The 21,117-nt window shown below is 39.0% G+C and overlaps 1 protein-coding gene across 3 annotated transcripts in view; it reads left to right on the forward strand.

The window, feature by feature from the left end:
* LOC126262220 (RB1-inducible coiled-coil protein 1) overlaps positions 1 to 21,117 on the forward strand; it is a 338,326-nt gene that overhangs the window by 280,650 nt on the left and 36,559 nt on the right. For 2 of the 3 annotated variants that reach the window (XM_049958658.1, XM_049958657.1), the window contains exons 15-17: positions 5,730 to 5,909; positions 7,663 to 7,808; positions 9,883 to 10,089. In XM_049958658.1, coding sequence (XP_049814615.1) covers positions 5,730 to 5,909; positions 7,663 to 7,808; positions 9,883 to 10,089 — 533 coding nt within the window. The remainder of the gene's footprint in view (positions 1 to 5,729; positions 5,910 to 7,662; positions 7,809 to 9,882; positions 10,090 to 21,117) is intronic. The other variant, XM_049958659.1, reaches the window with a different exon arrangement.

The following is a 21,117-nucleotide window of genomic DNA, read 5'->3' on the forward strand; positions in this document are numbered from 1 at the left end:
GCTGACTTAGTTTTACGTTTTATTCGGGCAGGGGGATTTTATCATTTAATCTGAGTGTTTCTGTTTTATTTTATTGTTTTGTGTTGATTCTGGCCTTTGGCCTAGGATTTTAAACTGATTTTTTAATGTGTTTCTCAGTGGTTGACTTTTCCTTTTTTATTTCTATGGTCGGCCAACCACCGTCACACACTGTGTGGTTTTAGTTCGTTTTGTCTTGTCTTTGTCTGAGTTTCTCTTGTTCTGTTTCGTCTGTGTTCTATTTTGTTCCTCGTTTTTATTCTCTGTGGGTGTTCTTTGTCTTTGGAAAAAGGGACCGATGACCGTAGCAGTCTGGTCCCTTTGATCTCCCAAACCAACCAACCATCCACAATGCAGGGGAGTGGTTGCAGGAGGACAAGAACATTAAAGTTACCGACTGACCGTACCCCAGACGTGTTAAATGGGAGTCTCATCGGGCAAATGTGGAGGACGGGGAAGCTGTTGTACTCATTGTTCTTTGAAGGAGGCTTGCATGTACCTCGTCACGTGACCACACATTACCTTTCTGAAATCAGCATGGGGATCTGCCTGCGAGAGGGGCAATGCCTCTGCCTCTAAAACCTTACTGGTGCAGCTATTGCTGTTCAGGTTGCCTTAAATACAGCTGTAGCCTCTAATACATTCATAGCCATAACTGTAGGATAAATTTAAGTGGAACTCATCCAAAAATACTATATTTTTCCACACATCACACCAATGACAATGTTCAGTTGCCTGTAACAATCTGAGGTGTTTGTGGTTTCTGGCAAACGAAAGTTGACATAATGACTTGCATGCCACCAGTTGGGTCCTCAGTAGACACCATTGAACTATTGATGCCGACATGTCCACACCCATGGCAGTGCTTCAGAGCTGATTCTACACTGCGTATGAGCTGTTCTGTCAGTAACAACCGTATGGACAGGATGGGGTCATTCAGATCTGTGATCGCATTGTGTGGTCCAGTACCCATTTGTCGCCATGTACAACCCTCTCCTTTTTACTGGTTTCATATTCGCTTCACTGTCTTAGCAGTGTATCCTGTACCTATGTTGTGGTGTGACAAACCCGTTTCCTGGGGACCAATCATTTTACTCTGTTTGAACACGCTCGTGTGTTGATATTGCGACCTGTGATGTTGACAGAGTTCTCCCCCTACTGAACAAAGCGCAACACTGCCCTGTCTGGTCACACAAAAAGGGGTGCTGCTGGACCTTCATGCACGTCATCTCTGAAATTTTAATCACTTATTATGGTTCCATTGTTCTGCACATCCTCTGATTTTGGGACGACTCAAACCATGCCTTATGTGTATTTACATGCACATGTCCTTGTGCGTAGACCCCCCCCCCCTCTTCCTCTTTCTATAGCTATTTTCCTGCATGCACATATACCCTGCCCAGTATACAGTGGAATACAATGGAAAATCGTGCTTTTATGAAGACTTACTTGAAAACTTTTATTTTGATGCATTACATATGTACAGTGCGTAATTGTACGTACAGTAACATTGTGTGATTTTTGCAATCACCTCTCACATGAGTTATAATGAGATATATTTTGTAGTTCACAAGAAAACCTGAGAGATAGTGTCATCAGTTGTATAACACTTTGTCACACTCTCTTCTTCACATTTACTAAGAGAAAGGTAATAATATTTTTTGAGAGGAAAACCACACAAAAACTAAGTTTGTCAAGACAATCGCTCATCTTCAGATTATATAGGCACATAATGTTGATCATTTCTTTCTTTTTTCCACAATAAAACTGATTTCATTTAAAGTAATAATAATTAACTTCTGTATCAGCTTTCATTCTCTGCTAGAGAGAAGAGAAGTACAGTGTGTTCATGATCACAATCCTTGTACCTTACGCCACAAGGCTTCCCAGCAAAGCTTCTGCAGCATAATCGAAATAACCTAGGCAACATGTGACTCCGCCTGTCCTTAATCATTCTCCATACAGTCCCAGTCTTTCTCAATGGATTTCTGTATTTTTGGTGTCCTGAAGAAGACATTTGTGGCTGTTGATTCAGTTTGGATGAAAGTGGACACTGCAATACGATCATGGCCTTAACCAACTGCTAATATTTTTCCATGAAGAAATTGACTGTATTTTCTTTCAGTGAGATAAATGTATTAAGCGATTGCAGTTGTCTTTGGAGTAATAAACAGTTCACTTACTTTTTCCATCTGTTTCATTTTCATTTGACAGTTTCTCATATAAATAGTGTCCTTATTTCTGAACATAAAGATGAGCATTGTCTATGCCTTTCTATATACGAGGGGCGATCAGTAGGTAATGCTACACAATTATTTTCTTAAAGCAATTTTTTTTTATGGTTCCAATATACCATATTATTCTCCAGTGTTTTGGCTACAAAAACGCATTTTTCAACATAATCTCTGTTCATTGCGACAGCCTTATGCCACATTACAGGGAAGGCCAGTATGCTGGCATCGTATCACTCTACTGGTTGATGTAGGAGCCAATGTCTTGCTGCATCACTAACCACTCCACCATCTACGTACTGCTCCCGCAGAGTGCGCCCTCCATTAGGCCAAGCAGATGGAGGTCTGAAGGTGCGAAATCTGGGTTGTAGGGTGGATGAGAAAGAAAGTCCAATGTTTTATTTATTTATTTATTTATTTATTATAGCTTCTGTTGGGCGTGCAGACTTGTGTGGCTTCAGTTGTGCAGTGAGGTGTTTGAATCTGATCTGTCAATCACACTCTAATGAGTGTGTCCGCACATTCCAACATTGCAGGGGTCACAGCTATGTGACTGGACCTCAAGTGGGAGAGTAGACAGGTTTCTGCGAATTTGTTGCGACGATAAGACGCCGTGCCCAATGACTCGCTGTGTTTTTGTTCACTGCCAGGTCTCTTTAGATATTCTGCAAGCACTTACAAATATCTGAAATGCTCCGGTTTTCTGCTAAAAGAGACTCAGTGACAGCTCTCTGCTTGCAACGCACCTCCATAACAGATGCCAGGTTGAAGGCTATGTGTAGCACTGCCACCTATCACAACTTCATAAAACTATAGGGGCTGAGGTGGGTATATGCCACAATCTCTCACAACAAATTCCATGTTTTTTCAACTGACGTAGGCTGAGAAAAAAAAGTGTTCCGGTACTTATTGAAAGCTACTCGTACACTCTAAGTATGAGGCTATATTGACTTCAAATAAAGTTACATGGTACCCTACAGTGTGCTGTTAATTCGAATAAGATTTCATGAAGGATGAACTGACTATTTGAGCAGGATTATAGTTTATCAATAGTCTTGTGTACATTTAATTGCCTATTTCCGAAAAATGTTACATTAATATTAAAATACTGCTCTTCCATACTAATCATAGTTTTATATCAGTGAAGTTGTATTACCCAATTTTTTTGACATGTCTCCTGTACTCTAATCAAATGATCAGCAGGTGTATGTTATGATATGAATACGGTCACAGTGGTCTGTGGACATTGTAACTTCAATTGTTTTTGAGTGTTTTAATGATTTCACCTGGTCTGAAGCAGAGCCTAAATCATGACCTTTGACCTCCGATATTTCTTCCTTCCTTCCTTCCTTCCTTCCTTCCTTCCTTCCTTCCTTTATATTCTTCCTCCCTCTGTTGTCTTCCTCCCTCTGTTGTCTTCCTCCCTCTGTTGTCTTCCTCCCTCTGTTGTCTTCCTCCCTCTGTTGTCTTCCTCCCTCTGTTGTCTTCCTCCCTCTGTTGTCTTCCTCCCTCTGTTGTCTTCCTCCCTCTGTTGTCTTCCTCCCTCTGTTGTCTTCCTCCCTCTGTTGTCTTCCTCCCTCTGTTGTCTTCCTCCCTCTGTTGTCTTCCTCCCTCTGTTGTCTTCCTCCCTCTGTTGTCTTCCTCCCTCTGTTGTCTTCCTTCAGGAACAGTGGAGTGATGTTACTCAAATGCCCCCCCCCCCCTCCACACACACACACACACACACACACACACACACACACACACACACACACACAATTTAGATGGTGATGGGCAACATTTTATACAGTCCATTAATGTGACCACTGCCTGTATTTGTTGTCAATGTGCAATAACCACTTACAGATGGCAGCATTAGTAGTGGATGGTACATAAAACTTGTTTGGGGATGTGGAAAACATTGCAGTTGTTCTTGTAATGTGGAAACTGGGCAATTTATCTTATGTCCAAAAGGACTTGGGTATTGGCTTCCAGGCCAGGGGTGGAAATATTTACGAAGTGGCCAAGTTTGTAAACTGTTTGCATGCTGCCATGGTTAAAGTATACCTTTCATGTCAGAGTGGTGCTATCTGAAGACGGTGTCGAGGCAACTGTGGTGCACCACGGGCCATAAATGAGAGAGGTGAATAACGGCTGTGGAGGTATGTGCAGGCGGATTGGACACTCAACTGATGTCGAGATCAGAATAAAAAATTCAGAGGCATTACTTTTCAATAACTGAACCATTATCAACCTTATAGCAGTTTCAAAAATTTTGGAGAGAGCAGCATGCAGTGGAGTACTGGATTATTTTCTTCGAAACAGAACTTACTGTCTCAAGGTACACCTTTTGTAAAGGATTTTGTATGGAGGAAGTTACATCTTACCCCACAAGTGCAGTTTTGTAAAACATCGTGGGCCACAAAATTCATTTTAGTAAATCAAAATATTACAATGCTGATGACAGACCTTCTGTTTAGTAATAGTTATCCTTCCTTTGAAACACAAAGCAAAGGGCCACTCCGACAAACAGCAGCATAGGAATAAAATTTAAGTTAGAGTGGAGTATTATGAAACATGAAGTCTCACAAATTTAGGTTCTGGGTTCCCTCCCTTTCTAACCCACATGAATGAGTTGAAAAGACTTGTTCAAGAATTATATTTTTCTTGGTGGCACATGCTTTCCAATCAAAAGTCCAAACTCTGACATAGCTTAAATTACAGCAGTTAATTTGCTATACAATTGGTTTACAGCACATGTCTTCTGTCCTAAATCTCAAACTTTCGTTACACAGTTGTAAGCAAACAAAAAGGATCTTTTGTAACCAGCAGTAGTTGTTGATGGTTTTGCACTAAATGATACGCCATTTGTAAAGTTCCCTGGGGTTTCTTAGCTAAAATGGAGGTTACAGGCAAGTATAGAAATCCAGAAGCTCAGTTCAGACCCACATCCATTTACATACTTTGAAAATTACTGTGAAGTGAAGTGCACAGCTAAGGATACTTAGCATGGAACAGCATTTTAGGGTTTCTTCTTTTTCCAATTGTTCGGAGTGCGAGATGAGTGATTGCTCAAAAGCATCTGTGTGTCCTGCAGTTAGTCTAATTTTGACTTCGCTGTGCTACAGGAGTGATGTGTAGGAGGATAAAAGAGAACTGTAGATTCTTAACTTATTACACGTTCTTGAAATTTTGTAAGTAGCTTTTAATGGGATAACTTACGCCAGGCTTCAAGAGTTTTCCAGTTAAAGTTTTCCAACATTTTTGTGACATTCTCCTATGAGTGAAACAAACCTGTGACAGGGAGATACTTGCACTTGATCTCCAATAATTCTTGAACAACATGTGATATGTTTTCTTTATCTTACTAAGAGGCATTCCACTTTCTTTAATTGTTTTTGCCACTTAAAATACAACATTGCTGTAAATAGAAAGATTAGCATAAACATTTACTTCTTGGCCTCTTATTAAAGTCCTGTATTTTCTTTTTAATTATTTCAGCGTGCCGATCTCGTAGAACTGGCATACCATGAGCAACAGATGAATCAGCTGCGAGAGAAGTTGTTAGTGGAGAAAGAAAGTGCAGTAAAAACAGCCGTAGAAACTGAAAGAAAGCAATGGGATCTAAAACTACAAGAGGAACTGAAGAAGGCACGCAGAGATGAGGAGGCAAAGAAGCAGGTAACCATTGATCCAGACTCTTACGTTCGACCCATAACCATCCTTTCGTGTTCCATGTCACATTGAGAGGTTGCCATTATGGTCCACATAACGTTTAGATAACTAGCATCGTAAAGACCTCCTGTTGTTTGCAATCTTCAGCTAATCCAAGTTGTCCCTGTATGTTTTAGGTGGTTTTCTCTGGAATCCCACAAAGCTCTTTCATGGTTTGCATACTGCCCATTCAGTTGGCTGTGTCCCATCCACCACTATTTCTTTTTCATTCCAGCTTGTTCCATGCTCAACTAATCTACTTGTGTCCCTAGTGATTTCCAACATACATTTCTCCATTTGTTGCAGAGGACTCTTCAGTTTTTGAGCAATTTTCAAATTTGAAGTCTGTGTCTCACTGCTATCTGTCAGAACTGGGATATGCACTTATTGTACAATAGCAGTTTCAGACCCATTGGAAGCCTTGTTTTAAAATTGCTTAAAATTTTTTGGAAAGCACTCTAATAGTTTTCACTCTTATGTTCTCTCTGCATTTTCTCGTCTTCCAGTACTATAAATACAAAACTTGCCAACTGAGTCTATGACTTAATTGTCAAATTGTACGGTTTTCTTTGTGATAAGTACACTACTTCACTCGTTACGCCTAAGTCTGGACTTCCATTTGATGTAGAAGTTCCTCTGTTCTAGAGGAAAACAGTGCAATGTCATCTGCAAATTGGAGAAGATTCAATTAACACATTTTCCTTCTTCGTTTATGTAGGTTAAGAATCTGAAAAATTCCCCTACCAGTGCTGAAAATAGTTCCGATGATAGACTCTCCTTTCTTGCCTCTTATTTCACTACTGAATTTCCAATTATCCTGATTATGTCTAATGGAATCTAAACCGTGGGCTCTGAGAAACAAGGTGTTTATTGCAAGTGTTACTAAGCTGAAGGGTAATTCAAGTAACATTTGAAATCAATGCTTTGTACAGATTAGGTAGTGACTTGAGTCAAAACTTCCGCAAAATATATTAATCACTGAAAAATAGTAATCCACACTAATTGCTCTATTTTGTAATTTCTGTCTGAACTTTCTAATGGTCCAGTGTGCTCTATCCACTTCTAAACCCATCTTTTTCCTTTGCCTGATTAAAACCTAATTGTTTTTTTTCTGTAAAGTTTGTGATGCTGGTGAATATCTCCTGCATTATGTAGAGAATACTAATGTTAGGTCAATAGTTTTTTTGTCTTGGATGCCTCTTTTCTTGTGAAGGACAATAATGTCCGCATTGTGCCAGTTTGGGCCGATTTTTCTTCCCCCCCCCCCCCCCCCCCCCCCCAAGATATTCTGTAAATAAATTTTGCAAGTTTCTTTTAAAAAAAATCCTACAAATTGTTCAGTTGAAACACCATCTTCTGTCACCTTTCCTTTCTGCATAGCTTCACAGTTCTTATACGCATCAACTAGCATTACCTCTAATGTATAAGATGGTACCGTCATATAATATGTAGTTTCTTGGCTTTGTAATGGTCCATTGTGCTGTATCCACCTCGAAATCCAACTTGTTCCTTGACAATATAGTACTTTCAAAATTTTATTATTTTGTCTGTTGTAAAGCAGGCTACCCGAAGGTGATCATGTGACTGTAACTGGTAGTGAAATGAAATCCTCAATTAACAATGGTAGTGGATAAGAATGAGTTTACAAATTACAAATGAGTTTACAAATTACTAAGTAGCTATGAAGTATGAATTAATACATCAATGCTAACTGTTCCAGATAACTTTCAATGAGGTGGTAAGACAAGTTGTCCAGGAAAAAGACCAAATGGTTGATGAATTCAGAACAAGGGAAGCATCTTTAGTGGCAGAGTGCCAGAGGCTTCAAGAGACAGTTCGGCGGCTTACAGAAGATACAGATGCCAGGTGGAAACAAATGCACATTTTATCAATAATAAGCTATTGTTTATCCACATTTAATTCTTCATTAACAGTATTACTGAAAAATTAAGTACCTTATTAACTTAACCAGTTTGTGCACTGTAACTTAAGGTGAACAGCATAATGTCATTGCATTAATTACTATTTCCTTCTCACCCCAACTGATGTCAGGCTGTAGAAATGCTCATTGCTCGTAGTCATCATTTCTACTGTAAGCTCTGTGCATGCTTCTGTGATCACAATTAGGCCAATGTTTAGAATGTTTTTGTGGATAGGTAGGAATGTAGGTGAACCACCTTAGAAGTGAACAACATGCCAAGAAGATCAGTGACTGTTGAAGCAAAATACTGTTTGGCATATTGTTTCTAGAACATCTATTGCACTGTCGTCCATTGTATGAGGCATTCTGGGGTACAAGGTATTCCACATAGCTGGACTGCTGCTTCCAGTCAGTGAGAACAATATTGACCTTAAAAGTAAAAGCGACTGGAGACTGCAAACTCTTCTTTCAGCACCGTTGAGAAACACCAACTCTTAAACTGTTTAGAGGGAGTAGAAAGGTAGTCTTCCAGAACGAGTGCTGCCAGACTGGAATCTTAGTGTTGTTAAATATAGACATTCTATTCAGTTGCTGTATTGGAACACTTGAACAGTATCATGAATACTGTGAGCTGTATAAGCTAATCTGACAGTTTGTAGTACTATGAATCTCTCGGGCATAGCCCAGTGCTAGACACCCAGCAGTGCTTTAAGTACATGTTATTTGTAAATAACCTGGTACTTAGAATTCAAGAGAGCAACAGAAAAAGCAGTGTAAGGTCCAGAAACTGTAAATCGACAAGCAAGTTCCACAAAGTATGGAAGTTTTATAATCACTTCAAGCTGAAATGTTCAGTCACTGATAGTCACAGCAGCTAAAACAGTCCTCCTCCGTCAGAACTGCAAAATGGGCATTTGGGAATGGATAAGTAATGGCACACAGGAGATTGTCGTAAATCTGTGATGTAGTTTGATGGCTAAAATTGTGGAGAATTGTGCCTGGAAGACAAGTATCCAAGACTCTGACTCAACATCAAAAACGTATACACGTACATTTTGTAAACTTCTCTTTGCAGATCGATTTGATGGGGCTTTCAGCTGTATTTTTGTTAGTTTTATGCTGGACAAATTTCATCCAGCTGTTTTTCAAGATATTAACATTACCTTACCAATTTTGAGATTATATACTCCCATCTTCAGAGTTTCACATAGTTCACTGATTAACCAAAATCCTCGTATATCATTCAAACCAAAATAATCTCATTCACAGATTTTTCTTCTTCTTCTACTCCCACCCCCCTCTCCCCTCCCCCCTCCCTCCTAAAAAAAAACATATTTTCTAAGGATCTCATTGGTAAAATATGTCTCTTCTTAACAGATCTATACTGCTCTGCTGACTGTCATTTTGAGTGGAATCTTGGTCATTTTGAATTGGTTGATGTGTACAGATTTTTATGAATCAGAATAACTGTATGGATAACTGAAAAAGGGATTTTAAGGTACTGAATACCGCAGTGTGAATAACTTGGGTAAATGAAACCAGAATGAAAATTTATGCTGTATGTAATATACACGAAGTATCTCTTTTTATTGTAAACATGATTGACTTCTTATCATTGGTCCCAGATTTTTCACATGTATCACAAATTCAGTCATAAATTGCGATTTAATGAAATCATTAAAGGGTGTTCACAGCATAGAGTAAAGGTAGATTGTTTGTTGATTCATGTTTTAATTAGACAGGAAGTGATTTGTGTTTTAATTAGATTTGTAGAATGCCACTTGCATCTGTAAGCTATATTTCATGTTCTTAGAAATATTTAATCATTAATTATATGGTGGAATCCAGTTTCATTATTTTTTTCACAATACAGAAATTGACTGTATCACTTTTCTTAGCAGTAAATCTATTACCTTACCCTTCTTGGTTATACTGATTAATGGTGTATTATAGCTTTCTATAAAAAGACTTCTTTGAAACTTATTAAAAATGTTGCTAACACACAGTTTTTCTCCCCAGAAGCCTGGAATCAAAAACTGATTCTGCTACGAAACCTCTGCTGGATAAACTGGAACAACTAGAAACAGAAAAGGTGTTGCTGCAAAGGGAACTAGCAAAAGAACGTGCCCGGAAGAGCAGAACATTATCTGAAACAGCTCTCTCAGATCTTATCAATGAGTCAAAGCCGCCAGCCCCAGACATGAGCACATCTGTTGCAGTTATGCAGTAAGTACTCTGACGGAGGTATGCAAAGAGAGATTGGGAGATGCATTTTAATATAAGCTGTGACAAGCCATCAGATGAAAATTAATAATTGTTCTATGCATCACCTTCACACGAAGTTTCTATGCAGGGAACATTTTACTTGCACTACAGTGGCACACATTTATTATAAATTATTTATATGCAAGTAATTACCTAATTCTATTCAAGAACACATCTATAGCTTAGGAGACAATTTGAAGGAAAATAAGCTTTATTTGATACTTAAATGAATTTCTTTGGCCTATTATTTATTTCGTTTCCATGTGTAAACTGCATAATTATCAGTTTCGCTCCTTTTGAACCAAAGTTGAATTCACTTGGTGCGAACCGGTAAATAATGGTCATGACCAGGAGCGAGGCGTGCTAGTAACTGCTGTTATCACTGATTACAGTTACAGATAAACACTTTTTTTTTACATTTAAGCATTTTTGGTATATATTTTTTCAACAATTTCAGTTGGGTGCATACTTCATACATATAAAAATGCACTGTTAACCTGGGTGCACTTAAAACATTAGCAGCTGTCAGTGTGACAGGCACCAGTTTGGAAGGCCATGGGGGCTGGTCAGCTACATGCTACAATTCTGTAACTTCGGAACAATAGCAATTAATGCTGCGGATGCATCCCATTGTGAGGCCTATTCCCACTCTCACTTTTGCTAGTGGAAGAGAAGAGCTGGCAGTTGTAAGGCAGTTGATAGTCATGTAATACCTACGATTCTCTAGCTCTTCCAAAGACACGAGTGTTTTTCTTTCGTGCGCTAGTGCTGAAAGTTCAGATATAAATCAGGCTGTGTATTTTAGAGTTTTAATGTTGTAGAAAATGTTGTTACTCATTCATTATAGTTTTAGTGAAGAAATATTTCTTTAATGGTTTTAAATTAGTTTCTGCATACGTGTGATGTTGGCTTGCTGAAGCAGTATGGACGAAGCAGTGGATTCGCCAAAAGAAACAAACATATCAGATTGCAAGTGTGTGCTGGTTGCGGAGACATCCATTCAGAGGACTTATTTTTGAGGCAAAAAGTGACAAGATCAAAGAGGGACTGCGTACATCAAATGTTCCGCATTTATATATTACAGTATTTAAAGTTTACATCAGACATTTTCAAGAACCTTGGTAATCCTCTTGCAAATGGTTACGTGGCTGTAAAGAGACACACAAATTGTACTGTTGGCCATGTGTTTTGTTTGTTTCCAATATGTTGTGGATGAAAAGTGGCACGAGTGACATGAACAATTTCTGCAACTTATGGCGCGAAAATTCCAAGGACCAAATTACACCTGTATGGATGTTCATCAGACATTTTCAAGAACCTTGGTAATCCTCTTGCAAATGGTTACGTGGCTGTAAAGAGACACACAAATTGTACTGTTGGCCATGTGTTTTGTTTGTTTCCAATATGTTGTGGATGAAAAGTGGCACGAGTGACATGAACAATTTCTGCAACTTATGGCGCGAAAATTCCAAGGACCAAATTACACCTGTATGGATGTTCATTAAATTTGGCAGTACAAGGGTAGATTTTTGTGTGAATAGTACCTTGATATTACATGTTCAGAAGCATAATGACCAAATAAAGGAAAATAGACACATTGTGAGCTGTTTAGTTGACGTCAAGTGTTTCCTAGCTGCACAAGAACCACCTTTCAGAGGACACAATGAAACAGAGGACAAGGATAATCGGGGCAATTATGTTGAACTGTTTAACTCACTGGCACACAAAAAAATGAATGTCTGTCATATCACTTGCAGACTCAATTGCTTCAGAAGGCATCTCAAGTTACATACAGAAGGATCTCATTGATTCCATTGCTGAAGCCATTCGTACAGAACTTTCGAAAAAACTAAAACAAATGCGATTTGTTACGGTTATTATGGACGAAATGGTAAATGTTTGAAGCCAGTCCCACGTCTGAACTGTTTTCAATGTGGAATATCCATGGGTGAAGCGTGTGAGAGATTTTTGGACTTCGTTGACATCAGTGCTGCTACCTTAGCAGAGCGTGTATTTGGTTGCATAAGTGAATTTGATTGTGGTAGAGAACTGGTAGCTCAGACACATAATGGCTGTGCCATTGTCGCTGGGCAACATAATGGGGTACAAAAACTTTTGAGATGAAAAGAACCCTCAGCTCTTTTCATACATTGCTGTGCTCATAAACCAAATTTAATTCTGAAACAGTCAGTTGAACATATAAAGGAGTGCAAAATATTTTTTCAATTTCTGGTTTTGCCCATTTTTTCTCCAATGCTTTGCATAAATTGATCAAATGACGTTTTCCTTCAATATCCAACACCACATGGTTATAGAACAGCAGATTAATCGAGCTAGTGATGAACCACAAGACTGAACTTGAAGAGCTGTTCAAGTCTATGAAAGACAACCCCAGTTCATGGCACGGCGAAACAAGAGTACGTGCCAAAGGCTTTTACCTGACATTTAAGAAATTGCTTTCAGTTTCTTATATATCTCTGCCTGTGTCTGTATGTGTGCGGATGGATGTGTGCGTGTGTGTGCATGTGCGTGTGTATACCTGTCCTTTTTTCCCCCTTTTCCCCCTAAGGTAAGTCTTTCCGCTCCCGGGATTGGAATGACTCCTTACCCTATCCCTTAAAACCCACATCCTTTTGTCTCTCTCTCTCACCTTCCCTCTCTCCTGATGAAGCAACCGTGGGTTGCGAAAGCTGGAAATTTTGTGTGTGTGTTTGTGTGTTTTTTTATTGTGTCTATCTACCAGCGCTTTCCCGTTTGGTAAGTCACAGAATCTTTGTTTGTATATATATACTTACCAGATCAGCAGTTCTTTCTAAAATACTCCAAGCTTGCAGCGGTGTACCGTCGGTCTCTAGAAGAGCGTAGTGTTCCAAAAGATTGGAAAAGGGCACAGGTTATCCCCGTTTTCAAGAAGGAACGTCGAACAGGTGTGCAGAAGTATAGACCTATATCTCTAACGTCAATCAGTTGTAGAATTTGGGAACATGTATTATGTTCAAGTATAATGACTTTTCTGGAGACTAGAAATCTACTCCATAGGAATCAGCATGGGTTTCGAAAAAGATGATCGTGTGAAACCCAGCTCGCGTTATTCGCCCACGAGACTCAGAGGGCCATATACACAGGTTCCCAGCTAGATGCCGTGTTCCTAGACTTCCTCAAGGCGTTTGATACAGTTCCCCACAATCGTTTAATGAACAAAGTAAGAGCATACGGACTATCAGACCAATTGTGTGATTGGATTGAAGAGTTCCTACATAACAGAATGCAGCATGTCATTCTCAATGGAGAGAAGTCTTCCGAAGTAAGAGTGATTTCAGTTGTGCCACAGTGGAGTGTCGTAGGAGCGTTGCTATTCACAATATATATAATTGACCTTGTGGATAACATCGGAAGTTCACTGAGGCTTTTTGCGGATGATGCTGTAGTGTATTGAGAGGTTGTAACAATGGAAAACTGTACTGAAATGCAGGAGGATCTGCAATGAATTGATGCAAGGTGCAGGGAATGGAAATTGAATCTCAATGTAGACAAGTGTAATGTGCTGCGAATACATAGAAAGAAAGATCCCTTATCATTTAGCTACAAAATAGCAGGTCAGCAACTGGAAGCAGTTAATTCCGTAAATTATCTTGGAGTAGACATTAGGAGTGATTTAAAATGGAATGACCATATAAAATTAATTGTCGTTAAAGCAGATGCCAGACTGAGATTCACTGGAAGAATCCTAAGGAAATGCAGCCCGAAAACAAAGGAAGTAGGTTACAGTACACTTGTTCGCCCACTGCTTGAATACTGCTCACCGGTGTGGGGGCTGTACCAGATAGGGTTGGTAGAAGAGATATAGAAGATCCAATGGAAAGCAGCGTGCTTCGTTACAAGATCATTCAGTAATCGCGAAAGCGTTACGGAGATGATAGATAAACTCCAGTGGAAGACTCTGCAGGAGAGACGCTCAGTAACTCAGTATGGGCTTTTGTTGAAGTTTCGAGAACATACCTTCACTGAAGAGTCAAGCAGTATATTGCTCCCTCCTACGTATATCTCACGAAGAGACCATGAGGATAAAATCAGAGATTAGAGTCCACACAGAGGCGCACTGACACTCTTTCTTTCCACGAACAACACAAGACTGGAATAGAAGGGAGAACCAATAGAGGTACTCAAGGTACCCTCCGTCACACACCATCAGGTGGCTTGCGGAGTATGGATGTAGATGTAGATGTAGATGAAGATGAAGCTAAACCCTTTGATGTTGACTGTTGTTTGAAGGAAGTTGGCCAGTGTAAGTCTGGAGTTACAGGAACTTCGTAGTAAATTTTAAGTTCGGTCTGAAACTGTGCCAGATGAAAGTGATTGAGAGCCTACAAGGAAGAAGCAATGGGATGGCATGGCTGACTGAGAAACATTGTACAGTGCTTTGTTTTGTGATATTGTTGATACTGTTACGTGTTAATTAACTGATAGATATACTGGCTTGGATAGTTTGGAGTTACTTTCACATATGAGTTATGATAAATATAGCCCAAATACTGAAAATATTCATGAATCTGCATTTCATTCCTTGAAGACACCCTACAGTGGACATGTTGTTATTCCCTGGACTAAGGATGGAACTGTCTTTCTTTCTTCAGACTAATTACAGAACCACCCAGTTGGTAGACAAAGTCAGCATTTCGCCTCCTGTGGTCTCAGTGAAGCAGTCCCTGAATTATTTAAACTAATGACATTAATTTTAACCATTCTCGCAACCAGTGCTTCGGCAGAAATATCATTTTCTCTGTTGAAGAGAAGCAAAACTTATCTTCCAAATACACACTCGCAAACTAAATATTCTCAGTGTCTTGCTTTGCTGTTCATTGAAAAATGATTGCCCAAGCCCATGAAACAGCAAAATCCTCCTACAGCTTCGTGATTGAAGTTTCTTACAAGGATCATTGCGGAATTGACCTCAAAACTTTGAGTTCCTGAACTTTTAATGTCATCAGTATTTTTGTAGATAGAATAACATGTATTTTTTAAGTATCCTGTATCGCTCAGGAGGCCTAATGTTTACAAGGTTCGGCCTTGTACTTTAATGGAAGGCACACGACGTTATTTCGTGTAATACTAGGCCATGATGTAATGCAATAACAGATAACTGTAAACAGTAAAATAATAATAATTACAATGACAACAACAATAAAAATAATTACAATGACAACAACTATTACAACAACAACAACACTTTTAATTGGATAATCATAAATAGTAACATAAAGATGGATAATCATAAATAGTAACGTAATGGTAACAACAGTGACAATAATAATAATAATAATAATAATAATAATAATAATAATAATAATAAATCCCGTGGAGGCCCGGGAAAAGAATAGGCCTCCGGTATGTTATGCCAGTCGTAAAAGGCGACGAAAAGAACAAACCACTAATAGGGCTAACCCCCCTTTTAGTGTGATTAGTTGGTTCAGGACAGAACTAAAGAAGCCTCGGACAAGCGCCGTCATGGTCGGGGACGACGCTTGAACCCTATGCCCGCCCACAATGGTAACGACACTGCTAGCCAACTAGAAAATGATTCAAATCCAAATAGAGGTGTTTTGCAGGATATGCTTCCTGCAACCACCCTAGAAGGAAAACAAAGACAGAGGATGAGATGGTCAGATGAAGTTAATCGACACCTCATGTTCTGTTATTACCAAGCAACAAACCTAGGAACCAACACAACTGGATACAGATCACAAGTATACACAACATTTATTACCAGATACCCAGAATTAAAATTTTTAACAGAACAACGACTAGCTGATCAGATCCGTGTAATAATCAAAAATAACAGGATACCCCAGTCAGAATTAGAAAACATCAAACAACAAGTACAACAAATACTAGAACAAAATAATGTGCAATCAGAAGAAGAAGAAAATACAGTAATGGACTCAAACATCCCAGAGCAAACAAACAAAGAACAACACACATCAATTAAACAATCAGAGGAAAACGACATCTTAAGACAGCCACCAGAACAAGCACAAATAGAACACGAAGTGACACACATGTTAGATATAGAAGAGAAATTTCAGCTGACATATATAGAATACAAAGACACAGATACAGACATTAGACCATTCTTGCATAGACCACCAAATAACCCACAAGTCGAAACAACAATAACAACTATCAACACAATCATACACAACAAAATAAATGAAAATACAACAATGGAAGAGTTACAACTACTGGTTTATGTAGGAGCACTCACTACAGTAAATATACACACTAGGCAGAGATCAGAACCAACCAACACACAGAAGAAACACACAAAACCAGCATGGCAACACAGGCTACAGATCAGAATAGAAAAACTGAGAAAAGACATCGGACAGCTAACACAATTTATAAGAAATGAAATATCAGACAAAAAACGAAAACGGTTAGGTAAAATCTCACAACAAGAAGCAATAGAGCAATTAGATGAAAAGAAGCAGAAATTACAAGCTTTGGCCAAACGATTTAGAAGATACAAAAAAAGTGAAAATAGAAGGAAACAAAACCAAACATTCAACACAAACCAAAAGAAATTTTACCAGACAATAGATAACACACACATTAAAATAGGCAATCCACCAAACATAACAGACATGGAACACTTCTGGAGCAACATATGGTCAAACCCGGTACAACATAACAGGCATGCACGGTGGATACAAGCAGAAACAGACTCATACAAGATGATACCACAAATGCCTGACGTGATAATTTTGCAACATGAAGTCACCCGAGCAATTAATTCTACGCACAATTGGAAAGCCCCTGGAAATGATAAAATAGCAAATTTCTGGCTAAAGAAGTTCACCTCAACACATTCACATCTAACTAAATTATTTAACAGTTACATTGCAGACCCATACACATTCCCTGATACACTTACACATGGAATAACCTATCTGAAACCTAAAGATCAAGCAGACACAGCAAACCCAGCTAAATATCGTCCCATAACATGCCTACCAACAATCTATAAAATATTAACTTCAGTGATTACACAGAAATTAATGACACATACAACACAGAACAAAATTATAAATGAAGAACAAAAAGGCTGTTGCAAAGGAGCACGAGGATGTAAAGAGCAACTGATAATAGATACAGAGGTGACATATCAAGCTAAAAACAAACAAAGGTCACTACACTACGCATACATTGATTACCAAAAAGCTTTTGATAGTGTACCCCACTCATGGTTACTACAGATACTGGAAATATACAAAGTAGATCCTAAATTGATACAGTTCCTAAACATAGTAATGAAAAACTGGAAAACCACACTTAATATCCAAACAAACTCTAATAATATCACATCACAGCCAATACAGATTAAGCGTGGAATATATCAAGGAGACTCATTAAGTCCTTTCTGGTTCTGCCTTGCTCTGAACCCACTATCCAACATGCTAAATAATACAAATTATGGATACAATATTACTGGAACATACCCACACAAAATCACACATTTGCTATACATGGATGATCTAAAACTACTGGCAGCAACCAATCAACAACTCAACCAATTATTAAAGATAACAGAAGTATTCAGCAATGATATAAATATGGCTTTTGGAACAGACAAATGTAAGAAAAATAGCATAGTCAAGGGAAAACACACTAAACAAGAAGATTACATATTGGTTAACCACAGCGACTGCATAGAAGCGATGGAAAAAACAGATATCTATAAATATCTAGGATACAGACAAAAAATAGGAATAGATAATACAAATATTAAAGAAGAACTGAAAGAAAAATATAGACAAAGACTAACAAAAATACTGAAAACAGAATTGACAGCAAGAAACAAGACAAAAGCTATAAATACTTATGCCATACCAGTATTGACCTACTCATTTGGAGTAGTGAAATGGAGTAACACAGACCTAGAAGCACTCAATACACTTACACGATCACAATGCCACAAATATAGAATACATCACATACATTCAGCAACAGAAAGATTCACATTAAGCAGAAAGGAAGGAGGAAGGGGATTTATCGACATAAAAAACCTACACTATGGACAGGTAGACAATTTAAGAAAATTCTTTCTAGAACGAGCAGAAACTAGCAAAATACACAAGGCAATCACTCATATAAATACATCGGCTACACCACTGCAACTTCATAACCACTTCTACAACCCTTTAGATCACATAACATCAACAAATACGAGGAAAGTAAATTGGAAAAAGAAAACACTACATGGCAAGCACCCGTATCATCTAACACAGCCACACATCGATCAAGACGCATCCAACACATGGCTAAGAAAAGGCAATATATACAGTGAGACAGAAGGATTCATGATTGCAATACAGGATCAAACAATAAACACCAGGTATTACAGCAAGCATATTATTAAAGATCCCAATACCACAACAGATAAATGCAGACTTTGTAAACAACAAATAGAAACAGTAGATCACATCACAAGCGGATGTACAATACTAGCAAATACAGAATACCCCAGAAGACATGACAATGTCGCAAAAATAATACATCAACAGCTTGCCTTACAACATAAACTTATAAAACAACACGTTCCTACATACAAGTATGCACCACAAAATGTACTGGAGAATGATGAATACAAATTATACTGGAACAGAACCATTATAACAGATAAAACAACGCCACATAACAAACCTGACATCATACTCACCAATAAAAAGAAGAAATTAACACAATTAATCGAAATGTCCATACCCAATACAACAAATATACAAAAGAAAACAGGAGAAAAAATTGAAAAATACATCCAACTGGCTGAGGAAGTCAAAGACATGTGGCATCAGGATAAAGTTGACATCATACCAATTATACTATCAACTACAGGAGTCATACCACACAATATCCACCAATACATCAATGCAATACAGCTACATCCAAACATATATATACAATTACAGAAATCCGTAATTATTGATACATGTTCAATTACCCGAAAGTTCCTAAATGCAATATAACATGTACCGTACAGAAAAAAGGAAGTGACGCTTGATAAAGGTCCGCGTCACTCCATTCTTAACCAGACTTCTAAAAAGTCTGAGAAAGTAATCAAATAATAATAATAATAATAATTATTATTATTATTATTATTATTATTAAAGATCCCAATACCACAACAGATAAATGCAGACTTTGTAAACAACAAATAGAAACAGTAGATCACATCACAAGCGGATGTACAATACTAGCAAATACAGAATACCCCAGAAGACATGACAATGTCGCAAAAATAATACATCAACAGCTTGTCTTACAACATAAACTTATAAAACAACACGTTCCTACATACAAGTATGCACCACAAAATGTACTGGAGAATGATGGATACAAATTATACTGGAATAGAACCATTATAACAGATAAAACAACGCCACATAACAAACCTGACATCATACTCACCAATAAAAAGAAGAAGTTAACACAACTAATCGAAATATCCATACCCAATACAACAAATATACAAAAGAAAACAGGAGAAAAAATTGAAAAATACATCCAACTGGCTGAGGAAGTCAGACATGTGGCATCAGGATAAAGTTGACATCATACCAATTATACTATCAACTACAGGAGTCATACCACACAATATCCACCAGTACATCAATGCAATAGAGCTACATCCAAACGTATATATACAACTACAGAAATCAGTAATTATTGATACATGTTCAATTACCCGAAAGTTCCTAAATGCAATATAACACATACCATACTGTTAAAAGGAAGTGACGCCTGATCAAGGTCCGCGTCACTTTTCATTTTTAACCAGACTTAACGTCTGAGAAAGTAAAGAATAATAATAATAATAATTACAACAATGCTGATGCTTTTAACAATTTTTAAAATGGTTACAGTTACGAATACCTCACTCTTTGCCACCGGCGATGACTTGCCTGCTTTTGAAGGACGACGTCTTACAAATTGATAAAAGATATTAGTTTTCAGTTTGAAAGTAGTGTAGGCGCCCCGTGGTCCCAGTCGCCTACGGTGGACTGGAAGCTCTCCAGTTGTCAGGATGCTAGGAAATGACCGTGGACGCGTCAGAAACGCCCAAGAAACATTATTAATTCATGATACCTTTATTCCTGCCGAGTACAATGTGACCCGGCCGGCTGAGCTCGGTGATATCAACGACCTTCCCCGAGTCCTCGCTGACTCTGAGCGATGACACCAGCTCCGGGCCGCGTGCTGTGACGTAGCGGTGGAATGCCCTTACTTCGGCCGCGCATGGTTGGCGGCGCCCAGCTGGCCGGCTGGCTCGGCTGCGGACAGTAGGCCGCTGTGCGTAGGAGGCTCCGGGTTGGAGTCCCGGCGCTGTCGGCACGAGAAGCGTTCTCGTAGTGCGGAGTGTACTCTATCCCACCCCGTCTTCTTCCCTGCTCCTCCTGGTGGCTCGTCCGCGGTGGACGGGTGGAATGGGCTGCAGTCCCCCAGCGTCGTCGGCTCGCCCCGTTGTGACGGCGGATGCATAGGGCCTAGGCCCCGCACGATCTCGACGACGGCTCACTGATATGGTCATCATTGGTGGCGAGCGAATCTGCTGCGATGTCTGCTAATCGTGGGTTGATGATTGACAGCGGCAGCAGAGAGGACCACAGCTGGTACCGTCCCCTCACGTCTGCTGCTGGATGGGCCGCCCTTACTGCAACATCTCCTTAATTAAGATTAACATGTCGATCACCGAGCTGAGCGTTACGCAGCGTCCCAGTACACATCTAACTACAAGTGCCTTGTTGCTATCAAAGCTGGCGTATTTAAAGGAAGCACGAGCGACGTCTTGACGTCATGCTCGTTTGTAATGAACGCATTCGTTCCACTTATACTGCTGATTTATCTGTCGTACTCGCCCCTTAGGTGTTCTTGTGACAGAGTTACGTGTTGTTACGGCAGACTTACGCGAAGTTATGAAATGCAGTACAGCTGACG

Source organism: Schistocerca nitens, chromosome 6 (genome assembly GCF_023898315.1).
Source record: "Schistocerca nitens isolate TAMUIC-IGC-003100 chromosome 6, iqSchNite1.1, whole genome shotgun sequence".
Lineage (NCBI taxonomy): Eukaryota > Metazoa > Arthropoda > Insecta > Orthoptera > Acrididae > Schistocerca > Schistocerca nitens.